Below are 23,411 nucleotides of genomic sequence, written 5' to 3'. Positions count from 1 at the left end.
CATCTGTACATGCAGGCAATTACAAACCTTCCAGATACTCTGCCCTGAACCCTGCAAGCACATCAAATACTCACCGTAAAAGGTCACCCAACAAACATCTCTGATCAATCCTGGCTCAGGCAGAATCAAATCCTCTAAATAAGATCCACTGGATGCAGTGTCAGGAAGGTCAGAAACTACTCTTTTTCACATCTTGAAGCATTTTTACCATGTGGAACTCTTTAGAAGAAGAAGGGAAAGGAAAGAGAGAGGCAGGAAAAAAAAAAAAAAAAAACCCTCTCCAGAAATAATAGAATTCCAAGTAATTAAATGTTAACTGATCACAAAGTTAACAGGGGATTTATTTTGGCCCCTGCCTCCTTCTGGTGATCTAAAAAGCAGTTGATTTCAAGGACAGCCATGCCAGGATTAAACCTGGCGTTTCACGCCTCCCCTCCTCCACTTCCACCCTGCATGTCCCCACTGTGTACCTTTGTCGAGCTCACTTGAAATGTTCCATGATGAGGTAGGCACTAACTCAGCAGTGACTGACAACTCTGTTTCTGAAAAGAAAGAGAAGGGAGGGGAGAAAGACAAGGGCAATATTAAATATAGTAACTTATGGGCTGTTAGAAGCATTACAGGAGATTTCCAAAGGCCCTGCCTTCCGAGAGAGACCACGCAGTCCCATAGCTTATTAAACTTAAATGTCTGCTCAGCCTGCCAGGCAGAGGTGCCTGTATTATAGAGGCTATCCAGACAAGCATACTAGAGGCCAGATTTGAGGATTTTTTTCCTTTAAAACACAGGCTTGAAAATTAAATACAAATATTTCATTGACAAAAAACCAAACCTGCAGAAATGACCAAACATGATCAAATACAAACTCTTCCTTTTCTTGTTCAAAGACCAGTCTCAGGTTAATAGAGTGAACAGTCTTTCCATGAAACATGAGATCAACATTGCTCCTGATGCTGGTTTCATTTGTGTTTGTGAATTCATAGCATTTCTCTTAATAGACCGATTGATTTCTTTATATTGAAACCTTCAGTCAAGACAAATGGAAGCTAAGGATTTGAATATGGAGAGTAATTTGTGGTAACCAAAATTCAAAGGTAACTTTAAAAACCACCATAAATTAAAGCAAACATGCAAATCCAAAATATTAAGGACATGATACACTATGAAAATTTTAAAACTTTTTATGATATACTATAAATACAAATACTTTTATTTTTGAATATTTAACCCATGACACATCCTACTAGCACATTTTAATAGGATTGCATTAACCTCCCCTTAGGCCATGTACACACATACACACACACACACACACACACACACGCACACACACTTGTATTACAGGGCTTTTGTGCCATGAACACACACACACACACACACACACTTGTATTACAGAGCTTTTGTGCCATGAACACACACACACACACTTGTATTACAGAGCTTTTGTGCCATGAACACACACACACACACACACACACACACACACACACTTGTATTATAGTGCTTTTGTGCTAGGCAGGATCTCAGAGAGCCCAGAGACTGGGTCATTAGATCTGTGGCAGCCATGCTATCACACCCCCTTTCTTCAGATATCATTGATCAATTATGGATCCTTTTGCCTATAAACCTGGGATCTGCCTTACAGCCTTTCAACACGGTTTTCTTAGGTAGCCACTGCAAATGGATCTGTGTTAGAATGCAAGGCAGAGGAAGAACTAGTATTTAAACCTACGTCTGTCTGACTCTACCACCCACACAGCTCCGGGCAGCCCATGCTGCCCAGTTGTCAAGTCTGAAACCTGACTAGGTTTTCACTTACTTCTCTCTGGCTTTACCCTTTCACCAAGATAAGCACACTCTTCTACATTTCCTTATTTATTGATGGAGGCCATCTGCCACATGGCCGTAGAAGCCGCATGCCGTCATCAGTGAGCTTTGCCAAGGACAGGATGTTTACCCACTGAGACCTTGCAGAGGCCACTTCTAGCTTGTCTACTGAGTCTCTAATCAACCTGCCATGCACAGCAGAGACAAAGGAGTTGTTTGGTTTGTGCAGACCTTCTTGGCTTTCTTCTTCCCCTGTCCAGGTGGGAAAGAAAACAGGTGGGAAAGAAAGTAGACAAGCCACACAAAACCTACCCGGCCCAAAAGGCCCTGGTCACCTCCCACATCCTGAGCCAACAACAGCATGCATTCTTTTCAGGGGAACCGAGGTCAGATGGGCATTATGGCTGGGATCTTAGAGCAAACAGGATTCCAAAATACGAAGCCAAAAAGGAAAATTTGCCCAAATAAGAAAACTGCTTAACAGAAAGCCACAGGAGAAGGCAGTGCTCCTGCTATCAACCACTTGTCCTAGAAATGGGTGTTTCATGCAGGTGATTTTACCAGGAAGTGCTAATTGTCTACATTCTAGAGCCCTCCACGTGTGATTCCAACCACAACTCCACTCTGACCCCCCTGCTGCCGCCACCCACTTTGGCTCTTTGAATAAAGGCCCCTTGTTTGCAGTATTTTGGGCTATTGTGGTTCCTCTTCTAAAAAGGCTCATCAAGCACTCCAGTACCCAGACTTCAGGGAGCTTGGGAATAGAAGCATGGCAGCCACGGCGGCCACTCAGGCAAGAAGCAAAGGGTGGGGAAGTGGTGGGATTAAGCCAGATCTTGACAGCATTTACATTCAATATTTTCATAGCTTCATCTTACTGCTGCTCACAGCTAAATTGCCAGAAACATAGGTTTCATTTTACAGTATTAATTTTATAGAAAGTTAGCTATATGTCATTTGGTTTTTCTAGCCTGAATTTGAATTGCTGATTGAATATAATTTGAGACTGATGACAAATGAATAGATTCTTGGCACTGCTAACAGTAAAACTGTTCCCCCACGTGTCCCTGGACACTAATTACCACTCAGTTCTTGGGCTACAGAAAAGATAATTTCAATTCATAACCTCATTAATTGATTGTGATGATTCTGAGGAATTTTGTTCTCAGCTTCAAGATCTATTCCTTGAGATAACCATATGTTCAGCTCTTCAGATAAAATGATAATAAAAACAGATAAAATAGTTTTAAGTATGAATATTCTCCCTGACAAATATCTTCTTAGGCTACTTTTTTTTTAAGTAAGTCTGGATTATTTAATGTGAAAAGTTTAATGTTAGTAATTGTCCCTCCCAAAAAATGATGTTTAATAAGCTTCCCCCTCACCTCCTGAAAAGAAGACTGACTCTTTAAGTGAGAAAAATTGAGCATATCTTGATATAAGCAGCCTCGATTCCAAGGTGAGCAGCAGCCTTAGAGAGATGTGACCACCAGTCTTGACCCTACGGGACCTCCAGTGATGAATTCAGTTCCTCTCTTATTCTCTTTACTGTGGCAAAAGGATGAGATATTTAACTCCAGACTAGCAGCCTCTCTTTTTGTAACATCATTGTGATAATAGCAAATTCGTACATGCCAACTAGGAGACAGTAGAATTTTTAATGAAAATACACACCTGCATTAAAATACTAATTTCTGCCAGTTACTAATGTTGTGATCAGGACCGAGTTACTTAACATCTTTTGACCACTATTTTCTCATCTGGAAAATGAGGACAATACAAGCCATCTCATAGGAAATGTGGTAAGGACTAGAGCAGATTATCGACCAAAAGTGTCCTGCACCCAAGAGGGTGCCCAGCATAGAGTGGATACTCAAGATCTTGCGTGCCTCACCCTCTGTCTAGAAAGGCAGATGGACATACTCTGCATGGATATACTCCAGTTTAGTGGCTGTGTCACTGTTTCAGTTGGAAGTAACACATTTGCTGTACTTTAAGAAAGACTCTATTTTGCATGCCTTACTAATCCAAGATGATCTTTTCATTTTGTGAGGTTTTCCTGAATCAGTCACCAGTTCTCTTAGAACATCAGTGTTTCTATGTGGTTTTATCCAATTTAGGCAAATCCAGCATGTTTGAGAAAACTCCATCCCTTATCTTTCCTGACCTCTGCAGGAGGGCAAACCATTCTTCTCTGGAGTTGATCAATAGGAGCTATTATCTTTGCAGTTTCACTGATGAGTGACTTTTTGGCACCGATTCTGCAAACCATAAGGTTTTGGTATTTAAGCCTGAACAGTGGGAGTGTTATTTGGAGCAAAGGAAAAAAAAATAATAAGCCTTGAATCCTTCTCATTGATAAAAGCCTGTGCTCTCCACAAGGATTACTGGTTCATCTCAGCAGTTGGCAGGGAGCGACCCCATGTTCACAGGATGCACAAGCTCTTCCAAGAAGCCCCCAGCCACGCCACATCCTGTATCCTGATCCAGTGACAAGTTGAGGTTATACAGGCATGAACCAGCATTCTCACGAGACTGGTGGCCAGCCCAGTGGTCACAAAGGCCAAGTGTGAGGGAACAAGTGGCTATCCGAGGGCCTTTTCTGGCCAGTAACACTGAGTTTACAGTGTGATAGCTGGGTGGGCCTTAGAGGCCAAAGACTTATTTAGCAAGCTATGTATTTTGTTTTTTTGCACGTTTTTTGCTGCTTGTGTGTCACACTTTAATAACCAACCACTCTGGGGCATCCCCCTGCCCAGAGTTCACAAATTTATAACTTTTTGAAAGGGGTGCACATTTTAATGTGACAGTCCATATGTGGGTCCTTCTCTCCTTAGATATAAAACTGAAGTGTCATACAGTGTTATTTTCAGTATTCTAATTTCTTACAAGTTCAACTAGGTCATGACTCAAGCCTAAGGATTTCTGGAGGTATCCTTAAAGGGAACCTTGGAGGATTTGCAGGTACAGAAGACAAGAGACCCAGGCAATAGCTCCTTCTTCAACAGGAACAATTCCACATTTCTCTGCGTTACATATTCAGGTGTATGGAAAAGGCACCAATGCTTTAAACAAAAGATATTTTAATCCTCTTATCTGATACAACTTCCTCATCTGACATATGAAGCAAATTAGGCCCAGAGCAGTCTAGAGACTTGGCCAAAATCACAGTTCTAAGATAGATACAAGCCTTAGAAATGGCTTGGGAATAAATGCATGCTTCAATAACATAAATTTTTAAAACAGAAATAAATGCATACTGCCTTCTCATTGCTCTCCATCTTCCCTTGACTGTGCCTGTAAGAATGATAAGTCTCCTTAGAAACTGAGTTTAGAGAGCTGCACAGGGAATTTCCAAACAGCCAGCGTCAGTCACACAAACGGAGCACACTGTCTTCTGCGGTAAAAGAAGGCTTCTGTTTGTGATCATTTGGGGGAAGAAGGTGGGAAGGAGACTTCAAAATCTCTGGTATGAAGTGTCAGTTTACACACAACATTCTTGGCCTTGATTCCTTCCTCCCACCAGCACCGCAGTGGAGAAGCCCACAGCCAGGTGTGTCAGCTTCACCAAAGGTACCTGTTTGGGAAAGTCACAATCTGCTCTCCTTAGAAGGGCAGGCAGGCCACATCCCCCAACAGCTCCGGGGGTTAGTCACCCTGAGCATTACTCCAGCCTTTAGTTCACAATCATCCTACATCTAGGGTCCCGCACGAGGCACCCCTCCGCTCTGGGAGAGGAACATCAGAGTCTCCCTCACCCAGGGTGGGATACGCAGGGGTGGAGAATTACTATGCTCAGTGTCTACAATGGCCTAATCCTCAGGGACCTTAAATTTGGATGTCTAAGGCAATCTTCAGAAAAAGTTACCAGTACAGTCACAAAGAAAGAAGGCACAATCCTGCAGCCTTAAACTGTTCCAATACCCATCGATACCACCTACAGATTCTTAATAAAATCTACAAAGACCTCGTAAATGGCACAATTTTGGTTCATGTCGCAGTCATTAATCTGTTGAAGAAGAAATTTAAAATATACCAAATTCTGTAGTATTATTCATATTTTTATACATAGAGAATTGCAGAAACAAAAAAAAGTTGTCCAGGACAGTTGTCCACTGTCCTCTCAGTGTCTGAGAAGCTGACACACAAGAGATCTTCTCAACAATTCCATAAGATAGGTACCATTATTACCTTCATTCCAAGATTGGAGAGCCTGAGGTAGAGAATCAGGGCACCTGTCTACTCAGGGTGCTGGGGAGGGGTGGGAATTGTGGTCAAACCCAGGCAGTCTGACAGCAGAGCTAGTGTCTCCAATTATGCCAAAACAGGGGGTGGCTAATGCCCAAAGACGTAACCGCTTGCTCTCTAGCTTAAGCCCTCTCTGCTCCAGAGGACCCCTGTGAACTCTAAGTTCAGCAGAACTTAGTTTGACAGCCAGTACCAGAGGCCACACTCCTCCCCATCAATGCTTGGCTCCCTAATTCTAAAACCCCTCAAGGTGGTGAGAGACACAGAGGGAAGAGAGGAGATACTTTCTGAATCACACTTAAATATCTTTTTTCCCTTGGAAATATTTCCTTCTTGAAATCTCTTGTATAAATACTATGGATCATATGTAGTTCTTGTATTTAAAGAATTATGTTACACAAAGCACCATAATGACATACATCTTCTTCAAAATGAATACACATATTTTTGAAAATTACCTTACTTAAAAACTACCATAGTTGGGGTCTCTTCCATGGAACTCTAAAGAGTCACTCACTCATTCATCCATAAAGTCAATGCAACTAACACTTTCTAGGTATAAGAACTGGGATGTAAAAACTTGACCTGGTCCATAACATTTTTCGGAAACTTACAGTCTGTTGGGAGGCGAGGGCTGTGTGCTAAGTCATTTCAGTCATGTCCGACTCTTCACGACCACATGGACTGTAGCCCACCAGGCTCCTCTGTCTATGGGATTCTCCAGGAAAGAATACTGGAGTGGGTGGCCATTTCCTTCTCTGGGGATCCTCCCGACCCAGGGATCGAACCTGCACCTCTTACATCTCCTGAACTGGCAGGCATGTTCTTTACCACAGAAATGGACAGATAGGGACTCCTCTTCCCACAAGTCATTACCCGCACCCCCACCACAACTAGGCAAAAAACATCAAGAGTACGGAGTAAAATACCACAGGAAAAAATATAATATATAGCTGATAACTGAAAGGAAAGGACATTCTCAGGTGTCAAAAAAGAAGAAAACAGTTCAGTAGAAGCTGATGGAGAAGATACCTATAAACACAGGTCCCTCAGGCTAGGGGCTGCATTAGCAATACTCACTGGAAAACCAACCTTTGACCAGAGGGAGATGTGTCTTCTTGCCTAAAGCCTTTATGAGAGCCCGGGAGATCTCCCCACTCTGAGGGAGGGGCTGGAAATACTTCCACCAATAGCCAGAGAAGTTGCTAGGGCACTTGAGTCTACCTAGGACTTGGCTAGGATAGGGAAATACGTCCGCACAAGAAATCAAAAGGGTGTATAAAGACCAAAGAGGTCACATGTACCTTTCACCCAGTTTCTCTCCAATGAAACTTATGTTTTATTCTGTTCAGTTCAGTTCTGTTCAGTCGCTCAGTCATGTCTAACTCTGTGACCCCATGGACTGCAGCATGCCAGGCTTCCCTGTCCATCACCAACTCCCGGAGCTTACTCAAACACATGTCCATTGAGTCAGTGATATCATCCAATCATCTCATCCTCTGTCGTAACATTCTCGTCCTGCTTTCAATCTTTCCCAGCATCAGGGTCTTTTCCAATGAGCCATTTCTTCACATCAGGTGGCCAAAGTATTGGAGTTTCAGTTTCAGCATCAGTCATTCCAATGAATATTCAGGACTGATTTCCTTTAGGATGGACTGGTTGGATCTCCTTGCAGTCAAAGGGACTCTCAAGAGTCTTCTCCAACATCACAATTCAACAGCATAAATACTTTGGTGCTCAGCTTTCTTTATAGTCCAACTCTTACATCCATACATGACTACCAGGGAAACCATAGCCTTGACTAGATGGACCTTTGTTGTTAAAGTAATATCTATGCTTTTTAATATCTATGCTAGGTTGGTCATAACTTTTTTTCCAAAGAGCAAGTGTCTTTTAATTTCATGGCTGCAGTCACCATCCACAGTGATTTTGGAGCCCAGAAAAATAAAGTCTGTCACTGTTTCCATTGTTTCCCCATCCATTTACCATGAAGTGATGGGACTGGAGGTCATGATCTTAGTTTTCTGAATGTTGAGTTTTAAGCCAACTTTTTCACTCTCCTCTTTCAATTTCATCTAGAGAGGCTCTTTAGTTCTTCTTCACTTTCTGCCATAAGGGTGGTGTCATCTGCATTTCTGAGGTTATTGATATTTCTCCCAGCGACTTTGATTCCATCTTGGGCTTCATCCAGTCCAGCATTTCTCATAATGTCCTCTGCAGAGAAGTTAAATAAGCAGGGTGACAATATACAGACTTGACTTACTGCTTTCCCTATTTGGAACCAGTCTGTTGCTCCATGTCCAGTTCTAACTGTTGCTTCTTGACCTGCATACAGATTTCTCAGGAGGCAGGTAAGGTGGTCTGGTACTCCCATCTCTTTCAGAGTTTTCCACAGTTTGTTGTGATCCACACAGTCAAAGGCTTTGGCATAGCCAATAAAGCAAAAGTAGATGTTTCTCTGGAACTTTCTTCTTTTTTGATGATTCAGTGGATGTTGGCAATTTGATCTCTGGTTCCTTTTCCTTTTCTAAATCCAGTTTGAACATCTGGAAGTTCACGGTTCACATACTGTTGAAGCCTGGCTTGGAGAATTTTGAGCATTACTTTGTTAGTGTGTGAGATGAGTGCAGTTGTGTGGTAGTTAGAACATCCTTTGGCATTGTCTTTCTTTCGGATTAGAATGAAAACTGACCTTTTGCAGTCCTGTGGCCACTGCTGAGTTTTCCAAATTTGCTGGCATATTGAGTGTAGCACTTTCACAGCATCATATTTTAGGATCTGAAATAGCTCAACTGGAATTCCATCACCTCCACAAGCTTTGACTGCAGTGATGCTTCCTAAGGCCCACTTGGCTTTGCATTCCTGGATGTCTGGCTCTAGGTGAGTGATCACACCATCGTGGTTATATGGGTCATGAAGATCTTTTTTGTATAGTTCTTCTGTGTATTCTTGCCACCTGTTCTTAACATCTTCTGCTTCTGTTTGTTCCATACCATTTCTGTCCTTTATTGTGCCCATCTTTGCATGAAATGTTCCCTTGGTATCTCTAATTTTCTTGAAGAGATCGCTAGTCTTTTCCATTCTATTGCTTTCCTCCATTTCTTTGCACTGATCACTGAGGAAGGCTTTCTTATCTCTCCTTGCTATTCTTTGGAACTCTGCATTCAGATAGGTATATCTTTCCTTTTCTCCTTTGCATTTCACATCTTTTCTTTTCTCAGCTATTTGTAAGGCCTCCTTGGACAACCATTTTGTTTCTCTTCATTTCTTTTTCTTGAGGGTGGTCTTGATTGCTGCCTCCTGTACAATGTCACGAACCTCCGTTCATAGTTCTTCAGGCACTCTATCAGATGTAATCCCTTGAATATACTTGTCATTTCACTGTATAATCATAAGGGATTTGATTTTGGTTATACCTGAATGGTCTAGTGGTCTTCCCTGTTTTCTTCAATTTCAGTCTGAATTTGGCAATAAGGAGTTCATGATCTGAGCCACAGTCAGCTCCTGGTCTTGTTTTTGCTGACTGTATAGAGCTTCTCTATCTTTGGCTGCAAAGAATATAATCGATCTGATTTCTGTATTGACCATCTGGTGATGTCCATGTGTAGAGTCATCTCTTGTGTTGTCGGAAGAGGGTGTTTGCCATGACCAGTGCATTCTCTTCGCAAAACTCTGTTAGCCTTTGCCCTGCTTCATTTTGTACTCCAAGGCCAAATTTGCCTGTTACTCCAGGTATCTCGACTTCCTACTTTTGCATTCCAGTCCCCTAGAATGAAAAGGACATCTCTTTTGGGTGTTAGTTCTAGAAGGTCCTGCAGGTCTTCTTAGAACCATTCAACTTCAGCTTCTTCAGCATTACTGGGTAGCGTCATAGACTTGGATTACTGTGATATGAATGGTTTGCCTTGGAAAGATCATTCTGTCATTTTTGAGATTGCATCCAAGTACTACATTTCGGACTCTTTTGTTGACTATGATGGCTACTCCATTTCTTCTAAGGGATTCCTGCCCACAGTAGTAGATATAATGGTCCTCTGAGTTAAATTCACCCATTCCAGTCCATTTTAGTTTGCTGATTCCTAAAATGTTGATGTTCACCCTTGCCATCTCCTGTTTGACCAATTCCAATCTGCCTTGATTCGTGGACCTAACAGTCTAGGTTCCTATGCAATACTGCTCTCTACAGCATCGGACTTTACTTCCATCACTAGTTACATCCACAACTGGGTGCCGTTTTTGCTTTGGCTTCTTCTCTTCATTCTTTCTGGAGTTATTTCTCCACTGATCTCCCATAGCATACTGGGCACCTACCAACCCGGGGAGTTCATCTTTCAGTGTCCTATTGTTTTGCGTTTTCATACCGTTCATGGGTTCTCAAGGCAAGAATACCTAAGTGGTTTGCCATTGCCTTCCCCAGTGGACCATGTTTTATGTATTCATGTTTTCAAAACTTAGAATTTGGAACTTCCCTGGTGATCTAGTGGTTAAGACTCTTCATGGGGCCTGGGTTCAATCCCTAGTCAGGGAACTAGATCCCAGATGACACAACCGAAAAAAAGACTCTGCATGCCACAACTCGAAAGGTCACGCATGCTGCAATGGAGATCACAGGTCCTGTGCGACACAACTGAGACCCAGCATGGCCAAATAAGGAAAACAATCAACACTTAAAAAATTAATTAGAAAATCTGGAATTTCACATTGTTACAACGTATGTGTATAGTGCTCTATAATTTCATTACAACTATAGACTTGTATAACTATCACTGCAATCAAGATGAAGAGCTATGTCATTACTGCAAAGATCTCCTTCATGCTACCCCTTTAAGAGTCATCCCCATCCGTCACTCCTAACCATTTCTAATCCCTGGCAACCACTAATCTGGTCTCCATCTCTATAATTCCTTTGTTTCAAGAATGTGATATAAACAGACTCACATAAGGCCTTGAGAGCCACCCAATTTCTTGTGTGTATCAATGGATTATTCTTTTTATACTGCTGAGTAGTATTCCACAGCTCAAGTATACTACCACACTGTAACCATTCACCTTGGACATTTAGTTGTTTCCATTTTCTTCCTGTTAAAAATAAAACTGTTTCAAACACACTTGTAGCCTTTTGTGCTATTTTTTTTGTATTTGAGTAAGAGGGAAATTGGATCTAGAACAAAGGGATTGCATGCAAGGGGCAATAATAAGCAAACAAGTTAGAAAACATATTAAATAAATTTGACTTAACTCTAAACATTAATCTGTGATGAGAGGTACAATAGAGGTCATCAGAGGGTTCCAAGGCAGCACTGAGGAATAGTACAACTTCCAGTTTGGGGACAGAAATCTGAAAAGGTCAGAAGTTTTGAAAGACTGTTATAGTCTGAGAGGAGGCCTGCATATTAGAAATATTACGGTACACTAAGGGACATGCACATAAATCAACAATGGTCACACTCAGTTGTACAGAAACAGCTTTCTTCAAGAAGGAAACAAATAGTCCTGTCAAAATCCAGGGGCTTCTAGGTTTGTTTGTTTGTTTGTTTTCTGTAAATAAAAAAGGAAACATCTCAACTAATCACTGGGAAGGCTGGTTCTTCCCGGGGTTAGTACAAAGTTATAAGAGAAACTTCCAGATGGCTCAAACCTTTATCTTCCCCAATGAGGAGTTCAAATGTACAGACCCAAAGTTAGCGCTCCCTCATCCACCCATGGTGCCACTAGACTTCATGGATGCTTAGCGCAACAAAAGAGCTGCTTTATTTCTGGCTTCAGAACAAGCTGGCAGAGACAGTTAAAAAAAAGAAGGAAGCATGTTGAAAAATGTTTAGCTTAGAAATTGGTCTTATCTTCCTAGAGAGGTTTTATGTCATTTCCTTTCGGGTGCTGCAAACACCTCAAATTTCGAATGACATCAACAAACTTCACTCTTTTCTTCTTGTTTCTACTTGACTGCTCTTCCTTATAGGCTTTTCCCCTCAAAAGCACCTCCTGGCAGTTTTGCCTTCTTATCATCCTGCTGTGTCATCTGTCTTTGTCTTTTGGGGTTTGCCATTTATTTTCCCCCTTTGTATGGCCCCCACACACTTTCATTTCATATTCTATCATCCTTTCTGTAATAGAAGTCTATTACTCTACAATTGTCCCTGGTCAATGCAGTCACCCACATCTCAAAAGAAACAAGAGATCCAAGGAAGATGCTTTCTTAGCTGCAATTCCATGACAGCCTGAGAGTTTTATTTTTTCTGCAAAACAAATGAAGTCTTGGTTAAGTCCTATAGGCAATGGGAAGGAAATTAAGTTGCGCCAGTGTTCCCTAAAGCCATAGTGTATTAGCATACAATTTAGAAAACTAGATGGCTGCAAAGGATTTCTTTAAAAACTCCTTACTTTCACCTGGAGTTTAATGTGATCATATTCACTTGTTCATGAATTCATCCATCCATTCATCCAGTTGACAAATATTTACGGAGTACCTACTCTGTACCTGACCAGTCAAGTCCTATCTAGGTGCTGGAACATACTAGTGAACAAAGTCAAGACTTGTTTTCTTCAAGGAAATCACTGTGTGGTAGGGACACAGAGAGGTAAATAAAGAATTAAGACACCATATGATAACACTGTGTATGGGATGGAGATTGGCAATGGGGAAGGGGGTTAATGAGGGTGGGGGAGGTAAAGGGGCTTAGCACAGTCTCAGAAGGTCCTGTCCTGACCAAAGATTGTGGTGATGCAATTAATGGATGTGGTTTATGGAGAGCTGGATGCTTAATGGACACAAGGAGGCTGAATAATCCAATTCCTCCTTTGAATAGAACAGGACTGACTTCTGCAAAAAAGTGAACAAAGACTGAGACCTCTGCAGTGGGTATGTCTTCACTTGCCGTAGTCACGTAACTGCCCTTGCCTGCAGAACTTGGCTACTAACATGAGTCTCCTATTAGAAACAGGGAATGTCTCTTCCAGCTTTAGTCATTTAGCTCCAGCCCTGTGCACTTCCTAAATCGATTTTTCAACCAGGAGTGGGTCTTTTGTGTCTTTATCTCCTTAGCAACGTAAGTATCTGCTAGTAATGGAGGGCTAGTGTAACCGAAGAGTTTTTAAATCTCTAGTTCCTTTTACCTTTCTGATTTATACTTGGCTCTAGAAAGAGAGAAAAGAATTGTCCATTCAACATAATACGACACACAAGCTAAATAACTTCTGCTCTAGCCAGACCCATAAAAAATGGAATATATAAAACAGAATACTTGATGCACAAATTTCATCACCTTGAAATAGTGCAGTGCTGACATCAATAAAATCTTTCTTGTGTTTGAAGTTCAAATAAGATACCTGTTTCCTACCTTAAGCTATGTTTAAATCGCAGCAAAACAACATGCAGTTTAATAGGAAAATATAATGAATCTGCTAACTCAGTGATATTCAGCTTTCTATTGAAAAGACAAAGACTGCACTTTTATTCTAATTTTCTACTTTGCAGTTTGCCCTCAATTCTATGATCCATGTGTCCTTCAGTCATCAGTAAGTGTTCTTCCTTTCACTCTGAGTCCCTGGCAAAAATCTTGAGGGCAAAGATCATGTCTCATGCTTCCTTTGTGTCCTACCTGGTTCTGACATGATCATGTAACATGCTAGATGAGAAGCACCACGGCAGAGGAACGAATGAGAGGGTTATATTGACTTCAGCATCAGACATGTACAAATACTGAGGCTGTCACACACTAACTTATGACCTCAGGCAAACTACTTCCTACTTCTAAACCTCAGCCCCTCATACATAAAACAGGCATACTAGTAGTGAGCTTGCAGGACTGTGATGAGGATTAACTAGGAAAATACTCGAAGATGAGTTCAGTGGCCAGCAGAGTAGCAGCTATCACTGACTGGTAAAGACTATTTTATTTACCATAGATACAACTTGAGGGGTATTTAATGCAGCAATTCCCAAACCCAGCTGGGGAGCGTATTAGACAAACACAGATTCTTGGACCTCCTATCCCTAAACTATTAAATCTCCCAAAGTGGGTCTTACATAACCAGTCTAGCATTGGTTCTCTACAGCCCACCAGTGCGGGGAAGCTCATATAATGATATGCCTGCCAAAAAAATCCAAACAACGTGAAAAAGTTTACCTGAACTGAGAAGTTCAATGTAATTTAAGAATCTAAGGTAAAGGGAGTTGGCTGATTTAAACGTAATTCTTGTTTTTGTCATAAAATCTCAAAGTAGTCAGAAATCTCATCAATACTGAGAGAGCCCAGTGAATATTAACCAAGGACAAAACTGGTACCACTTGAAAGTCTTTCAAAGCAAAGTATTTATGTTTAACTAGAAGGTCCTCTTAATTGGTTGACCAACAATTTGGCCAATTGGACTCTTGGGAGGAAAATCATCATTCTGTGAAGAGCAGGGCAGTTTTATCTCCACCAGTATCTCTCCTACGCGGGTCTCCAATGGCTGGGATTTTTATGTTTGTGACGCTCTTCACCAAACAGGCAAACTGGACACACTCTGAAAATGAGCAGTCGCCCGACTGCAGGCACGCAAAGTGAGAGGAGCAAAACCCTCTTCAGCTTTGATTCTCATCCACTTAACGCATTTACAAAGAGAAGGCCACTTTGGACACAGTGAAAAAGCTATTAAGATTTCAAGCACCTCACAGTAATACAAGTACCTTGTATTTAGGTAGCACTTTTCCTTTCAAGAAAGCCTGTACACAGAACAGACATTAGCTCATGACTCTGCATGTGAAGGATCAAGGCCCGAGATAATCATACCCTGGGTGGAGCTGAAGAAACCCAGGCTCGGCCAGAGAACTTGCCTAGCGTCCCCTGGCATGTCACCAAGTGCCAGGAGAAGGTAAGCACCATCTTCCCTCGCCCAAACCTGGCTCCACACAAGCTGCCACCCTGCTGGTGAAATCTCATCTCCAGTATTAAGGTCTGGGTTTTCTCTAATCCCCTCTAGCACACTGTTAATTCAGTCATTTCAAAGTTCCAGTGAGTGGGGAGTAAACATTTTTTTAAACTATTTTCAGAAAAAAATCTACTGAAAGTATAATTTGTATTTTCTGCCTGTCCCTGGAAACCAACTGTTTAAGTTAATGGGATTGAGGGGTGCCTGGATTAGTGGAAATTATTTTAATCAGAGGTAAATTTAGGAGGATTACTAACTATTATCCTACAAGATAGTAAGATGCTTTTGCTCCAGCCACATTAGCCTGGGCGTGTTGGATCTAAATGGCTGGCAATTTTCAAATACTTAATTTGCCTCAAATTGCTCCAGTTTAAAATGCTTTGCCCGTCTGGACTGGGTTTCCTGTACCATGTCATTATTGATAGCCTGGGGAGATCAATAATTAAAATTAAATAGAGGGAAACATTAAGCAGAGCATACGTTGGGGCCAGAATCTCTTCCCAGAGCCTCTTAATCTCTCCCTCTTCTGAGATCACATATTGTTTTATCAATTCCTCTCTTAAGACACTTTACACTTTGTAAGGTGACCTACAATTGCTTCAGTGTTCTCTACTAAGATTGAAGGCTTATAGAGGCTGGAGACGAGATCTGACTTAACTCTACATCATACACAGCAGGAGCTGTTGACTTGTACACAATAGCAGGCACTCAACAGATGTCTTCTGAACGTGTAAGTGATATAATAGCTGCACTCCCCATGCGCTGTCACATTTATGTGTATGAAGTAGTGGGCAGATGGAAACGGCCGCAATTCATTCCTCCTTGTACCTGCACCTTTCTGCAGTTTTTCACATGAAGAGAGGCAGCCTACTTCCCTCGTTTGAATCTGAGCTGAACTTAGTGACTTGCTTTGGCTTACAAGAAGGTGTTGAGACCAGCCTGGCCCAGTTCAGACCAAAGAACCATCCAGCCAACACACTGACTCATGAGATAAATAAATGCTTGTTGCTTCTGGTCACTAAATTGTGGGATGGTTTGTTATGTGCATCTTTTGTGGGTTATAGATACCCATTTACAGATGACAACACTAAGGCTCAATGAGGTTAAGAACTAGACTAAAGTCACAGAGTGAAAAAGTCAGGATTTGAATCCAGTCTTTCTGATTCCAAAGCCCACAGTCTTTCCACTAAATAAACTGACCAGATTTGAAATATTTTCATGCATCAGAAACCAGTTTGAGAAACTAAAGACAAGAGACAAATGGGGCAGGAGCCTCTTTTCCTTGCTGTGAAGAAGGATGGAGCGCCACCCATCAGGGTGAATCTCCCTTGTCAGATAGGGTTGTGTGTTCAGTTCAGTCGCTCAGTCATGTCCACCTCTTTGCGACCCCATGAATCGTAGCATGCCAGGCCTCCCTGTCCATCACCAACTCCCGGAGTTCACTCAGACTCGCGTCCATCGAGTCAGTGATGCCATCCAGCCATCTCATCCTCTGTCGTCCCCTTCTTCTCCTGCCCCCAATCCCTCCCAGGGTTGTGTGTGGACAGCTCATTTGATTAGACTGAAGAGATGCAAAAGTACAGAATCCTTTTACAGAACGATCTACAAGGAATGATATTCACCCATTTGTAAACCCAGACTCAACTTAGAGCAATTGCAATTCAAAGAATACTGACTTGGTCACTTGGTCATTCCCCTTGCGCAATATTCTTTTCCTTCATTCTTTTATCGGAAAGAAAAGTAACTTTGCATGTAGTTAATTTTGTGACTCTTCTCTTCCACCATCAATCTGCCATGTCTGTTTTGGTTTTCAAACCGGATGGAAATAGTTTGAATTGGTTCCCAGGTGCTGATATCTGTATCTGAAATGTAGTTCTACCTGCAGCCTTTAAGCAGCTGGGTATTTGTGGCTGCAGGCATGGGAAATTTCCACAACAGTGCAAGAGCATGCTTTGGATTTGCCAAAGAGCTCCTCTTATATGAACAGGAAGGGCTCTCCCCCCTCCCAGAGCTGTCAAACAGCAGCATTTCAGGAGGCCTTCCTGGTCACTGGCAGTGACCAGGAACGACCAGCGCTACTGTGCAAGTGATGGATGGGGTGGCCTGTTCGCTCACGTGTGTCACCTACCATGATGGGCTACTTGATCGCCCGCTGATAAGAGAATGTTCTCAATAGCCGCTTTGCTCAGAGAAGGTGTATACCTTGCCCAGGGAATGGAATGTGGGCATCCGTTTTCAGTCAAGGAAGTCCAAGGTATTTGGGGGGATTTGTTGCAGCTGGTGGAACTGCATGGGAGAAGGAAGCGAGCTGATGGGTCCTGTTACGCTGCCTCCCCCTGAGGTCACGGTGGAGGTCCCATAGCTGTCATCAGCCCCAGAGACCTCCTTCTTCTTCAGGCCTCCCCTACAAGCCTTCTCTGCTGCCCTTATTTTTCCTGACCTGCTGCCTCAAGGTCCCCATCAAGCAAGCGTATCCTTAGCACACAGGATTATTTTACTTAGCAATCTTGGAGTGAAAAGGGCTTTTCAAAGTTTGACACAAATCTAAAAGCTATAAAAAGAAAGATGATACATTGGATTGCATTTAAAATATTCAATAAAGAAAAAAGAAGAAACTAGAAAGAAAAAATTATTACAACTCAAAAGGCAAAGGCCAGCGGTCATAATAGTAAACAAAACCTCTTACAGATAAGCAAGGGGAAAAAAGACAAGAATGAAGTAGATAAGAGGGCAAATGGAATGAATAGACAACTTACAAATAAGAAAACATGTGGTTCTCAAACACATGAAACCATACTAAGATCACTTGATAATGTAAGAAATGTAAATTAAAATGTCAACGTGATGTGATTTCCCCCCAATCAAATTAGGAATTTAAGAAGCACTTGATATTTCTCTATACTGGGAGGGATATAAGGAAATAGGGACCCTTATATTGATAGGTAGGAGCATAAACTGGTACAACTTGGCAACGTCTATGAAAATTTTAAATGCAAATACCTTGTCAATAGCAATTCTACTTTAAGGAATTTATCTTACAGACGCTCTAAAATATGTATGTAATGATATTTATACCATATTCTCAAAGTAGTATTATTTATAACATAAAAAGATTAGAAACAACCTACTCGTCCAGCTATATGGTTACTGGTTAAATAAATTATGGTCTACCAATATTTGCAGTGGAACACAATGTACCTGTTAAGAAGAATAAAGAAGCTCTGTATGTATTCATCAGGGAAAAAAATCACCAAAATATATCCTTAAGTTACATTTTCTAGAAAGAGCAAAGTACTGATCATGTATATAGAAAAATATAATTTGTATAAAAAGGAAAAAAATGCCTGTACTTTTATATTTGTGGCTATATAATATAATTTGGGCAATATATATAATGTTTGTGCATATATATACTGTATATTCTCACATATATGTATATATAAAGTAGCTATAAAATAGATATACAAAAATTGAGAAATGCCTACATCTGAGAAGGGGACCCGAGGGGCTGCAAGTCAGAATTCACTCTTACCATATATCTTTTTGTACTTAAAGTTTTTTTATACCATGTGCAAAATGGGGGAGTTTTCTAAAATGCACACTCAAAATGATTTCTCCTTCAGATAAGTGTTTCCCTTGAGATATGCCAGCAGGTTACGGGACCCCAGAGGAGGTGCACCTGATCAGAGCCAGTGGGCAAGGACTAGAAATGATCACCACAGGTTGCCAAGGGACATTGACTCTGAAGGCTCCAAGGACAAGCAGACATTAGCTGGGCAAACCAAAGGCTCTTCTGTCCCAGAGAGAAGAGTAAATTCGGGGAACTACACACAGTTCATTATATATGGCTGCATGTTCTTTTTGTTTTGTTTTGTTTTGTTTTGAGCGCTCATCTTCACATCCTCTGGTGCCAGGAACTTACTAGGGACCTAATATCTGCTGACTGGCATGCTGCAGTTCATGGGGTGGCAAAGAGTCAGACACGACTGAGCGACTGAACTGAACTGAACTGAATATTTGCTGCATCTCACTGACTGGTAGGTAAAGAGGACATGGGTCAGTAGAGGCAGGACCTTCCCCAATGTCTCTCACGCTGATAAGGGGTACCTGTCACAGCAATGAGCAGGAGAGGAAGAGTGGAGTGGGGAGAGGACTACCGCACATACAATGCTAACTAGCAGAACAACCCAACCAGAACAATCCACGCATCGACGACAGTTTGAAAAGAACACGCATACATGCTTTCATAAACATTTACTGAAGCGTTACAGTAACACTTTTACCAATTGGGTATCCCTTCTTTATGCAGATATTTCTAAGTCTTCCATTCTTTACCTTAAATAAACTCAAAAGCACTAACTCCCAATGTCTGCAAACTTCAAGGTAGCAGATCTTAATGGATATAGCAACTAAATCACAAAGTAAGGAAAGTGACACTGTGCTGCACTGGATACACCAACTTGACGTGCTCAGTCGTGTCTGATTCTTTGCAATCCCATGGACTATAGCCCATCAGGCTTCTCTGTCCGTGGGGTTCCCCAGGCAAGAATACTGGAGTGGGTTGCCATTTCCTTCTCCAAGGGATCTTCCCGATCCAGGGATCAAACCCACATCTCTTGTATAGCCTGCATTGGCAGGTGGATTCTTTACCACTGTGCAACCAACAAAGCCCAAATTAGACACGGGGGACAATAGTGATCAAAATGGTAAAGAAGAGCTGAAGCTCCCTACTCTTCACTGGTGGCTGGCTGGTTTTCTACACTGCCAGGTGTGGAATGCCTCTGCTGGGATGCTCATCACCAGGCATGGATGACATTACCCCAAAGGCATTTATGGCAAACAGGCTAATTAAGAAGTGACCACATGGATTTGATTTTACAAACTAAGACCTTATTTAGCTGCATGTCAGCAATCTGGCAGCTGTAAGTATTTGAAAAATGGCTACAACTTTGGATATTTTTTTAATGTTCCAAGTGGCTGAAGAAGTTATAAAACCCATGCCATAAAGCTCATGTACATCAATTGTAAGTGAAACTACTAGTCCTTCCCTAAAGCCAGGGTTTGAGTTTATACATAGTTTTAACATACCTTTCAACTAGAATAGTGCCTTATGTTGGGAGTATTCTGAGTTCTCTATTAAAATGCCAAGAAAGTGAGTTGTTATCCCTTCCCCTTCACTACTTTTGTTTTTATAGAAAGGAAAAAACTCTGGCTTTTACCTCTTAAAAAATATAAACATATGACATGTGATTTGGAGGATGATACCTGAGGAACTAGGTTTTCAAACACACAGCTGAGTTGCCAAGAGAGAATACCATTCAATTATTTTATCCTACATAAAAATACAACTTCCCCTCTCTTGAAAAGAGATTTAAGATTTTTGTCCTTAAGAGTAAAAGGTTCATAATAAAAATGAAAAGTCTTCTTGCATGTCAGAGCTTATAATGAAAAAATATTTAGATAAATCAGGCATATAAATCAGAAAAATGCAGGATACATTTGACTACTCAGGAACTTTTAGAAACAGCACTGGTATTTTTCAGAGGAAAAAAAAAGAAATGGAGAATATGTGAAATGATGCAAGACTGATCCTAAATTGAATAAAAGCAAGTGCTACAGTCCTCGGGCATTCTGAGCAATGAAAAAGAAATGTTGGGAAGGAATGAGGGGAAGCTTAGTCTATTGAACTGATTCATCAGCACCCACAGATCCATTCTTCCTTATGGACATCACTGTTAGGGAATAAACTCAAAAGAATGTTTGGCGGGGCGGGGGCAGGGGGGGAAGGGGGCAGTGAAATTTCCAGTCAGTTTATTCCTTTATTCTACCAGACAAACTATGGTACAGAACGGGTTGAGGCCATGATGAGAGATCTAGAAACCACATTACTTAAGAAACAGTAGAAGAAACCCAGAATGTTTGGCCAAAGCAGACGACTAGTGAATGACTGATGGCTGTTTTCAAATATCAGACAAATGATACACAGAAGGAAGATATGGTTTATTCTGTGAGGCTGTAAAGAGCAGAAACAGGACTGATGGATTGAAGGTAACCATTACACAAGTTACAGAAGTTACACCAAAGTAGATTTTAAGTGAAAATAAAGAAGATAATTCAACAATAAGATTCCTTCCCCCACCTTTGCAAATAGAATGATCAAAACAATTGCTACCAAAAACCCAGAAGCCAATATCCACTGGTAGCCTACAATTTTTAGATATCAAAATGTGTTTTAAATGAATTGTTTCATTCCTCCTCATAATTTAATAAGGTTATTATTATCAACATCTCCTCTACTAATCATATTTTACAAAAAATACAAACTGAATAAAAAATGAGAGTGATTAAATAATTTGTCTACACTCGCACAGCAAATATGTGATTGAGCCAGGTTTCAAAGCCAGAGTACAAGATATTAAAATTATATTACATTGTTTTAAAAGGAGTTTAAACAACAGAAAATAACAAGTATTGGTGAAAAAAAAAAAGAGAGGAAAAAAAAAACAAGTATTGGTGAGAACGGAGAGAAATTGGAAATCTTGTGCATTGTTACTAGGAATGTAAAATGGTCCAGTTGTTGTGGAAAATGGTGTAGTATTTCCTAAAAAAATTAAACATAGAATCACCATATGATTCAGCAATTCTATTTCTGGGTATACACCCAAAATAACTGGAAGCAGGAACTTAAACATATATTTGTTCACACACGATCAAAGCAGCATTATTCATAATAGTCAAAAGTGGATGCCAGCCAAGGGCCCATGTTCAGATGAATGGATAAATAAAATGTGGTATATATGTACAATGGAAGGAAATTCTGACACATGGCTAAACTCTGAAGACATTTGCCAAGTAAAATGAGCCAGTCACAAAAGGACAAATACTATGGTTCCAATCATGTGAAGTATCTAGAGTCATCAAATTCATGGACATAGAAAGTAGGATGGTGGTTGCCAGAGGTTGAGGGGGAGGAAGGAATGGAGCATTCTCATCTAATGGGTACAGAGTTTCAATTTGGAGAATCAAAGAAGCTCTGCAGATGGAGAGTGATGACAGTCACCAAACAACTGAACTGAATGCCACTGAAATGTACACATAAGGATGGTTAAAATGGCTACTTTTATGTTATGTATATCTAACCATGATATTTTTTAAAAGGAGTGAGATGTTCATAGCTGGAAGTGTTCGAGTAGAGACGAGATGTCCATATGTTAGGGATGCTGGGGAAGGGATTATTATTCCAGGAAGGGACTGGGTTAAGTGAACTCTGAGATTCCTTACAACTCTAAAATTCTCTGACAAGATAAGCACTTCATCCATTACAGAAGTAATAAATTGTTTTAGTTTTCCCCCCAAATACAGACTACCTTTTATCCTGGAGCTTCCCAACCTGAACTCTGGGACAGCTGGGCCCTGGAATTGATTTACAATGAGATTCTCTCATTTTTGTAAAGCATGTTACCAGCAAACCATTTCCAGCTCCATTTTAATGAGGACCAATTTGTTATTTTTTTGGAAACCCCCGACTTCCATTGTTATAGAAAAGATACAAGAAAAGAAAGCCTAGGTCTTGCAGTTCAAGAATTAATGAAGGCCCTGAAACAATTACGCCTTAAATATACAGAGGTCTCCTTAATGTAAATAGACTGTATTTCACAGCATATCTTCTGGAACAAGGGATTCATTTCAGCATGACAGAGTGGGCGATGCAGCAGGGCTATAGTCTGTACTCAATTTTCGATTTTACTTCCGTTGACGTTGACTAATGTACAAATAGCCTGGCTTAAAGGATCTGGGAAACACTAGGTCACAGTGTGAAATATATGCTAATATAGCACAATTTATATAAAAATAGAGGAATGTGAATAGCTAACTGAAGCCAGAGGTAGTGGCTCCAGCCAAGTGGAGACTGAGGCACATTGATAATGCAAAGAGAATGTTGTTCTCATTAAAACCTCCAGAACACTACCCTGAGGTTTTCTTCCAGTTTAAATGCCATGATAAATTAAAACTGAACATCCACTGCTCTCTGAAAGCAGGCGTGTGTCTCTGCGTGAGTGAATCAGGGTATGACATGTTAAACAACCTAAATTAAAAGTCAGTATGATACAAAGATTAACACCCTCAGCCCCCATGGCTGAAGAACTGACAGAATAGTGGGGAAAAGCTGAAAGTGTGTAACATTGCCAGACGCATGACAAAGTAGAACAAGCATAGTTGAAAACAACTGTTGTTTATTTAGTGTTTATGGGTCAGGCATGAGCATTTCACACTCATTATCTCATTTAGTCCTCATGATGTAGGTTAAAAACCAGTATAATATTTATTTATATAATACATTTTCTGCTGAAATCATTCCACAGCAAAACCAAGGCTGACCCATCTACGAGCCATTCCCAGAGTCAGGCAGGCTCTCAGACCTCCTA

At 41.0% G+C, this 23,411-nt stretch overlaps 1 protein-coding gene across 1 annotated transcript in view; it reads right to left on the bottom strand.

Annotated features, from left to right (window-relative positions):
• ROR1 (receptor tyrosine kinase like orphan receptor 1) overlaps window positions 1-23,411 on the bottom strand; it is a 457,516-nt gene that overhangs the window by 194,190 nt on the left and 239,915 nt on the right. Inside the window, exon 2 of the mRNA XM_018045108.1 lies at window positions 471-542. Within this exon, the coding sequence (XP_017900597.1) occupies window positions 471-542 (72 nt within the window). The remainder of the gene's footprint in view (window positions 1-470; window positions 543-23,411) is intronic.

Source organism: Capra hircus, chromosome 3 (genome assembly GCF_001704415.2).
Source record: "Capra hircus breed San Clemente chromosome 3, ASM170441v1, whole genome shotgun sequence".
Classification (NCBI taxonomy): Eukaryota; Metazoa; Chordata; class Mammalia; order Artiodactyla; family Bovidae; genus Capra; species Capra hircus.
The sequence above is the reverse complement of the archived record's forward strand: the minus strand, read 5'-3'. Positions and strand labels throughout refer to the sequence as shown.